Genomic DNA, 14,753 nt, shown 5'->3' on the forward strand with positions numbered 1-14,753 from the left:
CCTATGTACAGTACTGGGGAAACAGTGAATGAACAGACGTGGTCCTTGCTCAGAGGGCTGACAAGACGTGAATCAGGTAATCCCAGGAACAAGTATAAAACTGCAGTTGGCGGCAGCGTTTTAAGGAGTCGTCACACAGTGCTTTGCCTACCTGGGGAGATGTGACCCCATGAAGGGAAAGGGGTCCCTGAGGACAAAGTCTGAACTGAGCTCTAACATGAGAGTTCAGCTGGCAAAGAGGGGATGGAAAAGGCCCGAGTTGGGAAGACGGGGTGTGCACAGGGACCAGAAAGTGCCACTCCAGTCCACAAAACCTGGTGGATGAGGCTGGAGAATGCTTTAGGGTCCAGCCAAACCTAAGGGCTGCCTCCCCTTCCTGGGCTGTGTCTGAGTTCAGTTCTTTCCCCTTCATGGAGAAGTTTGATGACTAAAGCATCACATAGTGCTGAGCGGCACTCAGCTGTTGGCACGGCGCTTCCTGCCTCTGTGAAGGAGTCTGCTGAGCAATCAGACCTCTAAGGTGAAGCGTGTTTTAAAGAGTCCACAAACTCATAGGCGTAGCTAGGGGACCATTTCAAAGTGGGGAGCTATACCTGCTCTATCACTCCCTCTTAAGCAGGCATGGCTCTTACCCAATTTGAGGCAGATTTAGCAGACATCCAGTCACCACTTTCTTCTCAAGGTCTAGAAGGCAAGTATCTTGACTAATGAAAACATAGGCCAGCACATCCTAAGACTCTTCTCTCCCTATAGGGGAGGAAAATCATGACCCAGGAAGGCACCCTGAGGTATTTCTACAAGGATTCCCTATGGCACATAAGCCCTCAGCCCAGAGCGTCGCTGGTTCCTGGGTGTTTGCCTGCACTGCGGGGTGCTTAAGCCAGGCGTCCGGCTATGGGCACCAGTAGCTTTAGTTCGTTTGGTGGGTGGTAACTGCTTTTTGGGGGCCATCACAGGTAGTCCTGCTCCGTTGCCAACAGTTCTGTGCTGTTGTCCCCACACTCTGTACTTCAGCACTTGTTTGGGTTTCTGTTCCCAATAGTCACAGCCCCAATCCAGTCAAGCCCACCCTTTGTCCTGCCCCACCTCCCTCACACAAGAAGACCTCTCGAGAGACGAGCCAGAATTTGCAGCACTTTTAATGCACAAAGCAAAGGGTAAGGGGCTGGCTGGCGACCCGCCTTTATTCCATACACTGAGCTCCAGGTACAGGTACAGGCATAGCCCAACTGGGAAACAAGTTACGGTTCACAGGGCCTTAGAGCCAAGAGCAGGAAACGCTGTTCTCTCAGCCAAGGGAGTGAGGATTCCATTTTCTGAGGATGAAAGGGCAAAAATAAATGTTTCTGAAGTATGGCAGACACCTGGTCTTCAACTAAGAATGGAAACTAGACCCAGCCAGGCATTTGGGCGGGCAGAAGGGAGCCAGGCAGGGCCCTGGGGAAGCCCTACCTATTCTGAGTGAGGCCAGGCAGGGCAGCTGGCGAGAGAACATCACCCTCACTCACTTTGTACTTGCACAGTAGTCAACACCCATTCTAGTCACACAGCTTATCCTCTGCTTTGATCCTCACAGCTTCCTCCAAACTCAGAGAAAGTCAGACACAACATGGTTCCCCGTGACTTTGTGAAACCAGTCCCTGCAGAGTTCTTTATAGCTTCGGGGCTCAGCTACTTCTGTCACCATTCCTCCCTGCCCCACCCCCCATCCCCACCCCTACCCCCACCCACCTGGATTCAGGCACATTCACTTTCGACCGCTCCGTGGCCTGGTGAGCCTGCAACACAGCCAAAGCCTCTTCAACCTGTGGGACACAGCGGGAGGGGCTTAGTGCAGCTGCCCCAGCAGGGTCCTTGGAGAACCTTGACCTTCCCCTGCCTCAGCACGCTAGACACAAGAACTCCCTTCCCGCCACAGCATTTCGGCAGAGCCCTCATCTGACTGCTGCTTGCAGGCTCCCACGACAGAAACCCACGGTCACCTTCTCAAGACAGATGTACACTGCTGGACAGCTGGGAAAACGGGAACCCTCATACTGAGTCAGAACACGGCTCCTTGTGCCAAAACCTTGCCTATGGAGCTGCAGAGAATCACTCTCACTCCAAGATTCCGGAGGTATCAGGAAGAAGATAAAGTTTGTCCAAGCAGCAGCCTGCTAGGTCATCTAGGAGATGCCTTTATTTTTAGCTCTCCTGCCACCCAGCTCCAGCCCACCTTGGCATTGAGGGACTCTGGAGACTCCAGCATGAGCAGCAGCTCTGAGTTGTCAATCTCCAGCAGCATGCCCGTGATCTTGCCAGCCAGCTGGGTGTGGACGTCATAGATAAGGGGGTAGAGACGCTCACCTGCATGGAACAGCCTCTGATGGCTTATGCACACCCCTGGCTGATAGCCCAGCATCCCAGGGGTTCTGGGGCATCTGGGTGGCTGTCCCAGAAGTGCTCCTTTCCAGGCTGTTACTTAACCTTACCAGGAACCTCTCCCAGCTATGAAGTGGGCACAGCAAACCCCACTTTGGAGGCCAGTCTGCAGAATCAAATATGATATCATACATGAAGGAGTCTGTACAGGGTCTGACACAAAGCTGGTTCCTGTTTAAAGACTACTCTTGTTTGTTTTGCAAGAAATAGGTCCAAGTGAAATAGGTCCACTGAAATTCTAGACAGGTTGTAATAATGCTGAACTTGACTTTTTGGGGGAGCAGGGAGCCAAATATACAAGATAAGTTCACCTTCCACCATCAGGTACTTCTAGTGACAAGGCCCAGTGTTGGTGGTCAGCCTATCTCGGCAATGTGTGGAGGGTCTGGACAGGATGGGGTGCTGGGGTGCCTGAAGTGGGAAGGGGAGAGGTCTTCCCATGATGAAAGTGAAGACGTTTACAGGGAACTGCTGACAGCCTTCTGCCCCCACTGAGAATTTTCGAGGGGTAGGTAGTGAAGTAGCAAAACCCCAAGTGAGCTGAGGAGACAATGGGGTGGTGGCAACCGAGGCAAAGAAGGTTAAGGAGAACTTGGTGGCCACGAAGAAAAGAACCTGCCAGCCACGAGTGAGTTTGTTCATTCATTTAAGTTCGTGGTACCCTTAAGCAGGGCCTGTCATGGACACTGGGGATGGAGATGAATTGCACAAGGAATTCAGGGGCCAGTGAGGAACATTGATTTTCCCGATGCACATTTATTTCCCACTACCCTGCAATGGGTTCTACTGGGAGGCTGATGAAATGTGGTCACAGCTTCTTCCCATTCAGGGGAGGTGTGAGGAACCACAACACCTATCTTATGGGCCACATCCCAGCAGAAACCCAAGATCATACGTTTCACACCCTATTCTCTCTGTCCCCTGACCTCCCCACATCTGGAGGTCTCTCCCAGACGAAGTCAAAGTCATAGGACAGCAGAGCTGAAGAGACCTCAGGAATATCTGGTCTGATCAGTATTTTAAGATGAGGGAACGGGGCCTAGAATGCAGAGGACACTCGGGCAAGGTTGGCCAGCAGGTTGGTCAGCGGCAAAGCTGGACCTTGTCCTCACGTCTGACCTCCACTCAGGGTATTTCCCACCAGGCTAGCCAGCTCTCAGCCAGGGGAACAAGGCACTCACCAATCATCTGCTTTTGCTCGTGCAAAGGTGCTGCGGCCAGCATGGATGCGGTCAAGGGCTCCTTTCCAGGGATGCACACAGCAGGCTCCTGGACCTGCACATAGTGCCAGGGACACATCCCTTAACCACCACGGATGGGCAAGGCCTCGAAACACTTAACCCTGTCAGGTAAGCACAGGCCTCCAGGAAGGCTCTGCAAGAGGGGAGTAGGGGGCAAGGGATGGACAATCGGGTGGGACAGAGTCCCCGACAAGGGCACGGTGGCCTAGACGACAAAGTTCTACTCTAACACAGATGTTTTCCATTGTGCCAGGAATCTCTAAAGGCCAAACGAAGCCACACCTTACTAAAAATCACTTTGTGCCAAATAAAGCACTTGTGATCAAGTAGCGTTCATGGCCACATCCCCAGCATACTTCTGACCTTTTCACATCTTGGTAACTTTAAAAGCATTTTGCTGTTTAAAGACTATTCTTGTTCATCTTGCAAGAAATAGTTTGGAGCATACCCACTGAAATTCTAGATAGGAGATGAACATGCTGAGTTTGAGACTTGGGGGGTGGGGCAGGGAGATAAATATCCAGCCTTTAAATTTAATTGCAGTAGATATTTTCAGTTCTGTTTTACAGATTAATCACATCCTTGCTGCTCAACATATAAATACTAAGGAAATCCAAATTAATTTTGTTAATAACCCAGGCGAAGCAAATCGTGATTAATAAACACACATGATCCTGCTCCTTTCCCTCCTGTTAGTAAGGGCGGGGAAATCATGTTGATGGTACACATTAATAAACGAAACTTTACACGGCCCAGAGAGAGCCAGCGCCTTAGCCAAGGTTCTAGCCAGGCTTCCTGGAGCCTGGACTAAGAGGGCAGCTGGACCAGCCTTACCCCATGGGTACTGGGTGTCGCCAAAGAATATCTGTGTGTCAAGAGAGGCCCGCCTGGCATCGAGCATCCCACCACATTGGGTCCAGTGGTCTGGGTACCAATGTTGGCTGTAAGACACAAACAGGATGTTAGGACCTGGCAGCAACCTCAAAGCCACAAAACTTAAAACACAAGCGTTCACATAGAATCCCCAGCACTGAATTTGGTGCCAGCACGTAAATGCGCAAACACTTGCCAAATGAAGGAACAGATGTGCTTGCCTACAGTCAAAATCTACGCACTAGTTCGCAGCTGCTCTTGTTACTGAGTTCAAATCCAGTGCTAAGCCCCTGCATTTATCATCTCATTCACCCGGGCAACAAAATAGAAATACTGTTTCCATTCCTATTTTAAAGATGAAGTGATCCCATATAGTAGTTAGCAAGGCCACAGAGTGAGCCAGCCCCAGGAAGTGGGTCTGGGGGCCTCTAGAGTGCACATTACCCACTGTGCCACATGGCCTCTGAAGTCAGCCCTGCTCTCCAAGAGCGTGAATGGCAAGGTCACGGTGGGGCTGATTCTGACTCCCTGCTAATGCCAACCCAGCACCAAGCCCTGCCCCACCTTCCTTGCACACCCATTCCTCCTGGCCCCGCCCACACTCACCCACTCTTTGGGTGTGGGGCACCTGCTGTGGTGCCTGAGTGGAAGCCTGCCTAACACTGCTGACGTGGGCCAGGGGACGCCGCGACGTGGCTGGTGTCCAAACCATTGAGGCAGCCGGAGGGTAGGCAGCTTGTGGCACAGAGAAAATGGAGAGAGACAGGTTGGTGGGAAGGGGGCGGGGAATATGATGAGAGTGGCACATTGCACCCTGAATGTTCCAGGATGAGGAAGGGGATAGGAAAGGAAACCAGAGCATTCACAGCAGAAAGATGAGTGAATTCACCTAGTCAGGCAGACCCAGAACCCCAGGGAGGGGGGAATATGGAAATCCGCTATTACAAACCAACTCATGTCTCCCCAGAGCCCCAAGAGGCACAGGCGTCATGATGGCACACCTTCGTCCTACCGGACAGTTTCAAGTCACGTAAACTTCACTTTTAGAAAAGGACCATTCATCAGCAATACAGCCAAAGGAGTTTCATTTTCTCAGCTTTGCAAGAATTTTCAGTCACAAATCAGACAAGTTCTTTGGAGCTAACTGCAGATAATGGCTATATTGTGAGTCTTTTATAGGTGCTTGGTGCTTTACACAGACCTCATTCGGGCCCACATTCAGAAGAGGAAACTGAGGCTCTGAGAGGTGAAGTGACCCACTCAAATTAACACCTTGGGAAGTGACAGAGCCAGGCTTAAACTCAAAGCTCATATTCACTATATTACACGCTGCCTCATGGGGCTCACACTCATGGGCCAGGCCGAGGGTGGAAAGGGCTGGATCACTCACACGAGGATCTGGGCGGCTGGGCCGTCCACCTGGGGGCAGGCTGAAGAGGTGGGCCAGAGCCATAGTATGCAGCCTGGGCTGGAGGCTGTGAGGGAGAAGACCCAGAGTCAGGGGTGGCAGCAGGAGAAGTAAGACACTGTATCCCCTCAAGGACACCCTGCAGGAACTCCACTGTCCCTTCCAGGGGCCTGGATGCTGAAGACCCACAAAGCTGGGATGAGTCCTGCCTCCCATCTCAAGATGTCCATTAGCCCTGAACCCTTCAGGGCAAGATCTCAGGTTCGGTCCTTGCCCTTATTATCAGAGCTACTAGCCCAATGACCTGGATAAAATGGTGACACATCATACTGTCACTTGTGCCAGCTTAAGCAATTGCTAAAAGGAGCGGGAATGTTCCCATCCTAGTAGCCTTTAATGGCTGACATCTTTCTACTTCTTCCACTATCTTTCTACCAAATCCTTTGCTGTGGCCACCCTCTGTCACCACCTAAAAGCAAGACAAGGGCTGCTGGGGGTGGGAAAGGAAGACACCTGGGGCCATCGCGCGAGCTCCTTTTTCAAACTATGCCCCTCAGAACATTAACATCCAGGAGGGATGTTAGCAAAAACTACCGTTTAAGTTGGGGTGATGCAACATACTCTCTGCCAGCCTTGGGAAATCAGGATACATACTGGCATATTAGGGTAGAACAACGTATATGGTAATCTGTCCTTCTTTCGTTTAATGCAATATTTCCCAAACTTATTCAACCACAGAGAATCTTTTTCAGCATAACATTCACAAATGTCTCAGAACAGGAAGCACCGTTTGACGGTGACACTATTACCCCTTTAGAGGTGGGGTTAGAAAGACCTGCCGTTTCTGGAAGCTCCATCTGCCTGTGAAGCTCCGTCTTCCTGCTCTACCTGGCTGGTGTGGAAAGAGTGTGGCGGGGGTTGAGGGCAGGCCCTCACCTGGGGCACAGCGGGCAGGAAGTAGTTGGCGGGCTGCTGGAAGGAGCCCAAGAGGGGGCCACCCAGGGCCCGCACAGTGGAGAGACGCTGCATGTACTGGTTAGTCAAGATGGCCTTCCGCTCCTCTTTGCGCTGGGCCAGGGCCACGTAAAGCGGCTTGGTGCCGACAATGCGCCCGTTCATCTCTGTCACGGCCTTCGTCGCCTCTTCTGGAGAGGAAAAACACACAAAGCCAAACCCTTTGCTGTGGCCACCCTCTGTCATCACCTAAAAGCAAGACAAGACAAGGGCTGCTGGAGCTGGAGAAGGAAGGCCCCTGGGGCGGAACTCCCCTCCTCCCCTGAGCAGGCCCAGGAGGAACCCGCCGAGGTTTTATCCAGGGTGTGCTGTCACCTCCACATTTACTGAGGCCCGCTGCATGCCAGATACTCGACGCTCTTCACTTCGCTGCGACTCCCACTTTACAAGTCAAGGAAATGGGGCTCGAGGGTGACTTGTCCGAGACCAGGCCACTTGCTAACTGAGGGCTGCTCACGTTTAATAGACCATTCCCCAGAGTTAGGGAGAACATGCATTTCAGAATATATTCTTATTTCTGAATCTTCTTTCTGAAAAGATTTTCTTCAGCTGTGATAGAAAGCTGGCTTAAGTGTAGGTACCTTCATCAGAACGTCTATAATGAAGCGAGATGGTAGTCTAGGATTTGTTAATCTAAGAACAGTACGTTTTTCAGTCATGGTCACAATCATAAACATTCCAGCTGAGGTCACTATAATAAAAACAATCTGCATTCGACAACTCTTTGGGTTTTATTAAACGACACATAAAATTCTCTAGTTCATCTGTGAAATACAGGTATAAAAAGATGCTCTTAACAGCTAGAGACTCAAATAAAGAGTTAGGTTTGTATGGAATATGAAAATGACTTGAATTTCTATTTTTGGTGCTTTTTGTGTTAATTTTCTTTTTAGTAGAAATAAAGGTCCTTATCGTTTAAAAAAAAAAAAAAAGGAGTGACTTGTCTAGGGTCACCCAGCCAATAAAGTAGGTCATATATCAACCAGGACCATAACCCAAAGCGTCATCTGGTAAACCACCACTGCCTCTGCAAGGCCCTGAGCCAAGTTCTTTTTGAGTCTGGGGAAGAGGATCTTAGCCTTTATATTAAAATAATTTATTTTAGGATAACTTTAGACTTCTGTGATAATCTAATGCCTGATGATCTGAGGTAGAGCTGAGGTGGTGACGCTAGTGCTGGGGAGCGGCTGCAAATACAGATGAAGCTTTGCTCGCTTGCCTGCCACTCATCTCCTGCTGTGTGGCCCAGTTCCTAATAGGCCACGGACCAGTACTGGTCTGCAACCCCGGGGTTGGGTTGGGAGACTTAATCTGAGAGTTCACAGATCCACAAGGACGTCAATGGATGGAATTCAAGGAGATCTGGGAACTCGGATGAGGGAAAAAATGGCATCTGTATTTTCACATTAGCATATCTTTCTATTTTGAATATGGGCAACAATAAATAGTACTATTAGCCATGCTTGTGACTTTTTCAGGAAAATATTTTCGTACCACATTATTGATCTCAAAATATCATTTATAATAATTGCTACTTCACTAGATCTTATAGTTTAATGCACATACTGCTGTCGCCTTAATATTTTGATAATTATTTCAATATAATTGTCCTTTTGTAATCCTATGAATTTTCCTTTACATATTTAAAATATTCTCAGAAGGGGTCCATAGGCTTCACCAGACAGCCAAGTTTTCCTGGCAGAAAAATATTGCCTTAACAGGTTAATAAGAACTTAGGTAGTAAAAAAATAATTAGTACAACTAACACTTAGGCAGAGCTTACTCTGAACTTGATAGCGCTGTAAGCACTTTATATAGATTAACTCATTTAATTTTCATAATCACTTTTATAAGAGAAAATATATTAAATTATATAAATACATACAGACTTAAACCAATTCACAAGGTAGGTGTGCCTCAACTTGAAGCACGACTTCAAATTTTTACAATTCCTTTTATTCAAGGAATCCTCAAGGAGGTCGGCGAATCTCCCGAAATTACATGCAATGTACATGAATAATCAGACAATGATTTCACTACTTATTGTGGGCTGGTACTCTACATGCAGGCTCTTCAGTTCTCAGGACAAATCTGAGGTAAGGAATGTTGCTCCCATCTTACAGATGGGCAAACAGCATCCAAAAGGCAAAGTCACTTCCCCCAGGTCCTACAGCTAGTTAGCAGTAGGTCAGGGATTAAGACGTAATTCTGATTAACTCTGAAACTCCATCTTTCAACCACAACACTACACCAAGCATGCATTTGCTGGGAAAGAGGACCCACCGTTTTTTATGATGTTTGATCAAATTTACTCATGCCTAATTTATATGTCCCACAGCTTTCTGTCACATTTTTTCAAAAGCACCTTAACTCCAAAATTGTTAGAACCTCTTCCCAAACACCAGGCTCCCTGAAGGACATTTAAAGTTGTATTCAGCAGGCAAAAGAACTTCCAGAGCACTCCCTAAGAACACAGCTATTACATGTGCAGGTCCCCAGCCCCATGACCCACACCAATCTCTATGGAGAGTTCCTCATTCCCACCTGCAATTCCCTACCTCCTCACAGCCAAGTCAAATGCTGCTACCACTGCCACTTCTTACAGGAAGCCCTCCTTCCTGTTCCACTGAGCTACTGCAGCTCCACCTCCAACACTTACCCACCCTCCACACACATACCTTATAATAGATCTGAGTTAGTGATGCATCTGACTTCCCCCCCAGACCATAAGCTACTCAAGGGCAAGGACCACATCTGACTTGTTCTTGTATGCTTTTCCTGCCTGGTAAAACAGCAGGTGCTTAAATATGGAAGGAATGAACACTGGGTCATCTTAAAATCATCTGGGGAACTTTTAAAAATAAAATGCCCAGGCCCTACCCTCAGAGATCTACACTCAGTTTGTCTGACACGGGCGCCTGTATTGAAGAGCTCCCCAGGGGATTTTAATGAGAAGTTAGGGTTGAGAACCATTCAGTGAGCCCAACACCCTCATCTTATATATGAAGCTCATAGGACATCTGCTCAAAGTCACAGAGCTACTGAGTACAACAGTCAATAACCACATCTCAGGTGCTAAGAGGGCTGAGCACAAAGCAGGTGCTCAATAAATGGGAAAGAATGAAGAACGATGCAGCCCAAACCTCTCATTTTTTAGATGGGGCAACTGAGGCCCAGAAAGGGTTATGTCACCAGCCAAGGCATGACAACAAAAGTCAATGGAAATTCTGAGACATGAATTTCTGGACTCTGGCATACAGCAGGCACTCAATAAATGCTTGTTGAATGAACCAAGGTTACAGTGGGCCTCAATAAATTCAGCTGTGTGACTGGGACTGCATTTCTACCCTCTTCCCCTCCAGTCCAGACAAGGCTGCAGATGAATGATAAACTCCAATGGGGTCAGACATAGCCCCTGAAACTCCAAAAAGGGTAGCCCAGCACCAACTCTCTGGAAGTCGTGAGGAGGGAGGAGTGTACGGGCAGTGAGAGGATGGGAGGGCATGGCCGTCTATCCCCTGTGCGTATCCCTGGCCCTCACCTTGGCACTGGTGATCATTCCATAGGGAGAGAATTCTTTCCTTAGTTTCTCATCATTGATGGAGTCATCTAGGTTCTTCACATACAAGTTCACGCCCTGGAAGGAAAGGATACTGCTAGATGTGCCTTCCCCTCCAAACTCCAGGTTGCCTTGAGGGTGGGGAGGAGCCAACATGTGTAGGAGAAGCCCTGCCCACCTAGGCTCCTGTTCGCAGTCTTGTGCAGCACCCATGCACCCCACCAATCACTCAGCATGCCCACGCCCTGGAATCTGCAGGCCCCCACAATCCCCAAAGCCAAGTTCCCAGAACTGGGATTGCCAGGGGAAGGAGTCACATTCAGGGCCCTCTGTACATAGAAGCAGCTGCCGCCAGGAGGCTGACCCTCACATGGTAACGGTTCAGCCGGTCCTGCTTCATCTGCTCGAACTTGCGCTTCAGTTCATTCTGCCGCTCCATCCGCTTCTGAGCCCGGCCCACGTAGAGCAGCCGCCCTCTCACTTCCTTTCCGTTCATGTCCATCACAGCCTGTGCAGAGAAGAGGAAGTGAGAGCGCTTGGTAACCACCCCATGAGGCCCCCAGCCTTAGCCCTGGCCTCCAGTCCTATCTCCTAGACCTACAGGGGGCCACCTGCCAGCCAGGCCAGCCTTGTTAGCTGAGAATAATCAGTACCACATTAAAGGCCATTTAAAGTGAATCCACTTTTTAAAAACATAGAAGAATTTCTGAGTAAGCTGTAGATTGTTAAAAATTTGATTTTGAATCTGCTTTAAAAAGTGAAATTGAAATTTACAGAGTTTCTTGCATTTAACAATTAGGTTCTAACTAACTACGCGCTGATTATTTGAACAAAGCAGCAAGCATAATTCTTTCAAAATGTTTGACAGCATAGTCCATATCCTTCACTTCATCTTGGATTTCACAGTAAAAGAGTCCTTTTGCTAACTGTGAGGGCTTTAGTTTTAGAAACATTTATGTCTTAACTCATTGATTTTTCTTTTCTTCAGTTAACTGTCCTAAGCCAGCTAGACCCTAAACTGTCAGTGGCTTAGATTACATGAAATCCTACATCTTGCAAAAGATGTACAACTTCTTTCTGTAAACCACTTACGCTGAACTTAATTTGCATTGACTTATCCACAAAAATCAACAAAAGGCAGACTTATGTGTGCATGACTCAATGGTGAAGATCAGACACTGGTGTTAGAAATATTTGAAGGGGCTAGGCGGTCAGTTCATTAGCAAATACTTTCACAAAATGATGACTTTTGCTTTTCTACCCAAATATGCAAATATATGTAAATATACGCTGGGGACTCAGGAATTGCCTGTTCTATGGCTGTCTTAAAGGTCATTACCAAAGTCTTTAAGATCCTGGAGTTAATGGACCCCTGTAGCTTCATCCATCTACTCCAATTTGGCATTTCACAAATTGGGGAAACCAAAGCCTAGAGAGGGCAGGATTTGTTCAAGGACACACAAGAAGTTATCTTTCAAAGGAGCGGTGTATTCAAGAACAAAACTTCAGAGTCAGAAAGAACTGGTTGTAATCCCATGATGTCCCCAGCTATAACCCGGGGAACCTGATAATAACAGTAGAGCCCGCACTGGTGGGAGTAGAGATGAGGACGTATACGAAACCCTCAGGGAAGTGTCAGGTCCCTGGTAAGTGATCAGTGAGAAGCAGCTGCTATTGAGATGGCACCAGAATCCAGGTCTCCAGCCAGAATCCACCATGAGCTGAGCTCTTCCATGAACAGTGACCTTAATGGGGCAGCGGCCATAAAAAGAGCTTTGTGGTAGAAGGCCAAATATGACACTATTATTGTCACTAACTACGTGACTTTGTACCATTCACTTGTTCAGCAAATATATATCTGGTACCTACTGGCAGGTACAATACTAAAGACTTAATGGTGAAACGAGACCCAGCTTCAGTTCTGTACACAAAGATCTGTGCTAATGATGGAGGCGCACAGAAGGGGCATCTCACCAGAAGCAAGTGAAGACAGGAGAGATGGCTTCCTAGAGGAGGGAATATATAAACTGAGACCCAAAGGACACACACTAATTAGCTACACTGTCCAACATAGTGGTCGCTACCCACATGGACTGAGCACTTGAAATATGGTTAGAGTGAATTGTGCTGTAAGTATCAGATTTCAAAGAATTATAAAAAGAGAGAGTGTAAAAATCTCATTTTTTATACTGAATACACATTGAAGTGGTCATAATTTGAATATGTTAAGTTGAATAACATATTATTAAAATTAATTTCAGTTTCCTTTCTCATCCTCTTTAATGTGGCTACTGGAAAATTTTAAATAGCATCTGTGGCTCATGTTACATTTCTATTGGGCAGCACTGGACTAGAGAGTAGGGGAAGGGAAGTGTTTTGAGAAAACAGCATTTGCAAAAGCCTGGAAGAAGTAGCAAAGCACTTCCCCTCCCTGACCTCAATCCCACCAATTTAAGAGGCTAGTGTCTGTCTTGAAGGCCCCTTTTACCTCTCATGTGACAAGAATCTATGAAAAGAAGCCAGCCTCTCATGTGACAAGAATCTATGTGACAAGAATCTATGAAAAGAAGCCAGTCTCAGGGCTCGAAAGTCCCCAAAGGAGGTTGAAGCCTTCTGCCTCTAGCTTGTGTGGCTGGGGAGGGACTTCCTTTCCCTCCACTGGCAGCTGGAGCTCTCCGTTCCAGACCTCCCTCCTTCCTAGTCCAGCTCAGCACCTCCTCCATGAAACAGGGCCATGGGGAGGCTCCTACCTTCTGGGCTTCCTCATGCTTCTCAAAGTTGACAAAGCCAAAGCCCCGGGAGTGGCCGCTGTCATCCCTCATCACCTTCACACTCAGCATCTTCCCTGGGGAGGACCAACCTGGCTCAAAGGGGAGTTTGGGAATCCTCAAGATATTCCCCTCCCCTCCCCTCCCACAAATCCTCAAGAAGTTGAAGTGATCCCCAACTCCCTCGGGAAACGTGCCCACCAAACTGGGAGAAGAGCTCCTGCAGGCCCCACTCATCCATGTCCACTTGGAGGTTCTTCACATAGATGTTGGTGAACTCCATGGCCCGAGCCCCCAGCTCGGCCTCCCGCTCCTGTCGGGACTTGAAGTGGCCAACGAAGCTGTGCACACACCAACAAGGTAGGCAGTTACCAGCCATCAATCACCCCCATCCCAACCCCAGCCCATCCAGCAGCGCTGGGTCACTGAGGTCAATTGCTGCCAGCCTCCAGGCCTCTGTATCCCTCAGCGGGGAACTTGGCAGGGAAATACTTCTTAGATAGAACGCCTCCTACAGCCAAGATTCAATGTTCTAGCATAAGGTCAAGAAGACTTCATTCTTATGGCACATGCACAGGGAACTTCTACCAGACACCAGGCAGCTGAGTGCAGAGGAGATAAAAGCATGAACTTGGGAGTCACACTTGAATCCTTACTCTAGTTGCCTAGCTGTGGCACCCTGGGCAAGTTACTTAACTTCTCTGAGCCTCAGTGTTCATTCCTGTATAACTGGGGATCAAACTCACACCACAGGGATTTGCTGATTTATTTAACACATCTTGGGTGTACTGGGGAAGCAATGAGAAAACCAGATACGGTCCACGCCAGTGTTGCTATGTGGCGAGGGACTAAAGTCACTTAAATACAATATTAATTTTCAAAATTGTCATTTCCAAGTTCACGTCAACGCATCTAAGAAAGTATCCTAGATTAAGGGGAAAAAAAAGCCAAGCATAAGAAAATTTGACAGTAGCTATAGCACATTTAGCATAAATTGTAGCTGGCACTAAAAATTGATGAAAACTGAGTGGCAAAGGTAAGCTTGGACAAATTGTAGCTGACAATGATAACGTCCTTCTGAGAAATGGGAAAAGCCTGCCAAGGTTCAGTTTCATTGACAGGAGCCTCCCCTGAGAAACCTTGGACAGAATGACCCTCAGTGCACCTCCATCACTCCAAAGCACTGAGCACGGGCTTGGCCATCAGAGGGGCAGAAGCAAAACTGGGAGAGGGGAACTGCCAGAGCAGATTCTCTCCAGCACCTGCATCTCAATTTTTCCCATCTGTGAAGTGGGGATGATGCCAAACTTAACTGCATGAATATGGCTGGCTAAGCATATGCCTACTTTCCTTCCTATCCAAGAATCCCATGAAACAACACAAAAGGCTTAAGAAAAGAATTCACAGCCGTGCTGAGAAGGCTGAAGACATGAAATCCCCGAGACCATTGATGATTTGGCCATTAGCTG

The 14,753-nt window shown here is 48.1% G+C and overlaps 1 protein-coding gene across 5 annotated transcripts in view; it reads right to left on the reverse strand.

Annotated features, from left to right (window-relative positions):
• Positions 1 to 1,121: 1,121 nt before the first annotated feature.
• The window catches only part of PABPC1L (poly(A) binding protein cytoplasmic 1 like), a 21,121-nt gene continuing 7,489 nt past the window's right edge, over positions 1,122 to 14,753 (reverse strand). Inside the window, exons 4-16 of one of the 5 annotated variants that reach the window (XM_023536112.1) lie at positions 13,486 to 13,625; positions 13,267 to 13,361; positions 10,887 to 11,024; positions 10,499 to 10,594; positions 6,880 to 7,146; positions 5,926 to 6,010; positions 5,142 to 5,270; positions 4,497 to 4,603; positions 3,603 to 3,696; positions 2,472 to 2,527; positions 2,216 to 2,346; positions 1,732 to 1,805; positions 1,122 to 1,316 (exon numbers count right to left, since the gene is read on the reverse strand). In XM_023536112.1, the coding sequence (XP_023391880.1) occupies positions 1,748 to 1,805; positions 2,216 to 2,346; positions 2,472 to 2,527; positions 3,603 to 3,696; positions 4,497 to 4,603; positions 5,142 to 5,270; positions 5,926 to 6,010; positions 6,880 to 7,146; positions 10,499 to 10,594; positions 10,887 to 11,024; positions 13,267 to 13,361; positions 13,486 to 13,625 (1,396 nt within the window). In that variant the 3' untranslated portion in view covers positions 1,122 to 1,316; positions 1,732 to 1,747. Of the gene's footprint in view, positions 1,317 to 1,731; positions 1,806 to 2,215; positions 2,347 to 2,471; positions 2,528 to 3,602; positions 3,697 to 4,496; positions 4,604 to 5,141; positions 5,271 to 5,925; positions 6,011 to 6,879; positions 7,147 to 10,498; positions 10,595 to 10,886; positions 11,025 to 13,266; positions 13,377 to 13,485; positions 13,626 to 14,753 lie in introns of those variants that run through there. The other 4 variants (XM_023536111.1, XM_011369358.2, XM_011369357.2 and 1 more) reach the window with 4 other exon arrangements.

This window comes from Pteropus vampyrus, unplaced genomic scaffold, assembly GCF_000151845.1.
Source record: "Pteropus vampyrus isolate Shadow unplaced genomic scaffold, Pvam_2.0 Scaffold147, whole genome shotgun sequence".
Classification (NCBI taxonomy): domain Eukaryota; kingdom Metazoa; phylum Chordata; class Mammalia; order Chiroptera; family Pteropodidae; genus Pteropus; species Pteropus vampyrus.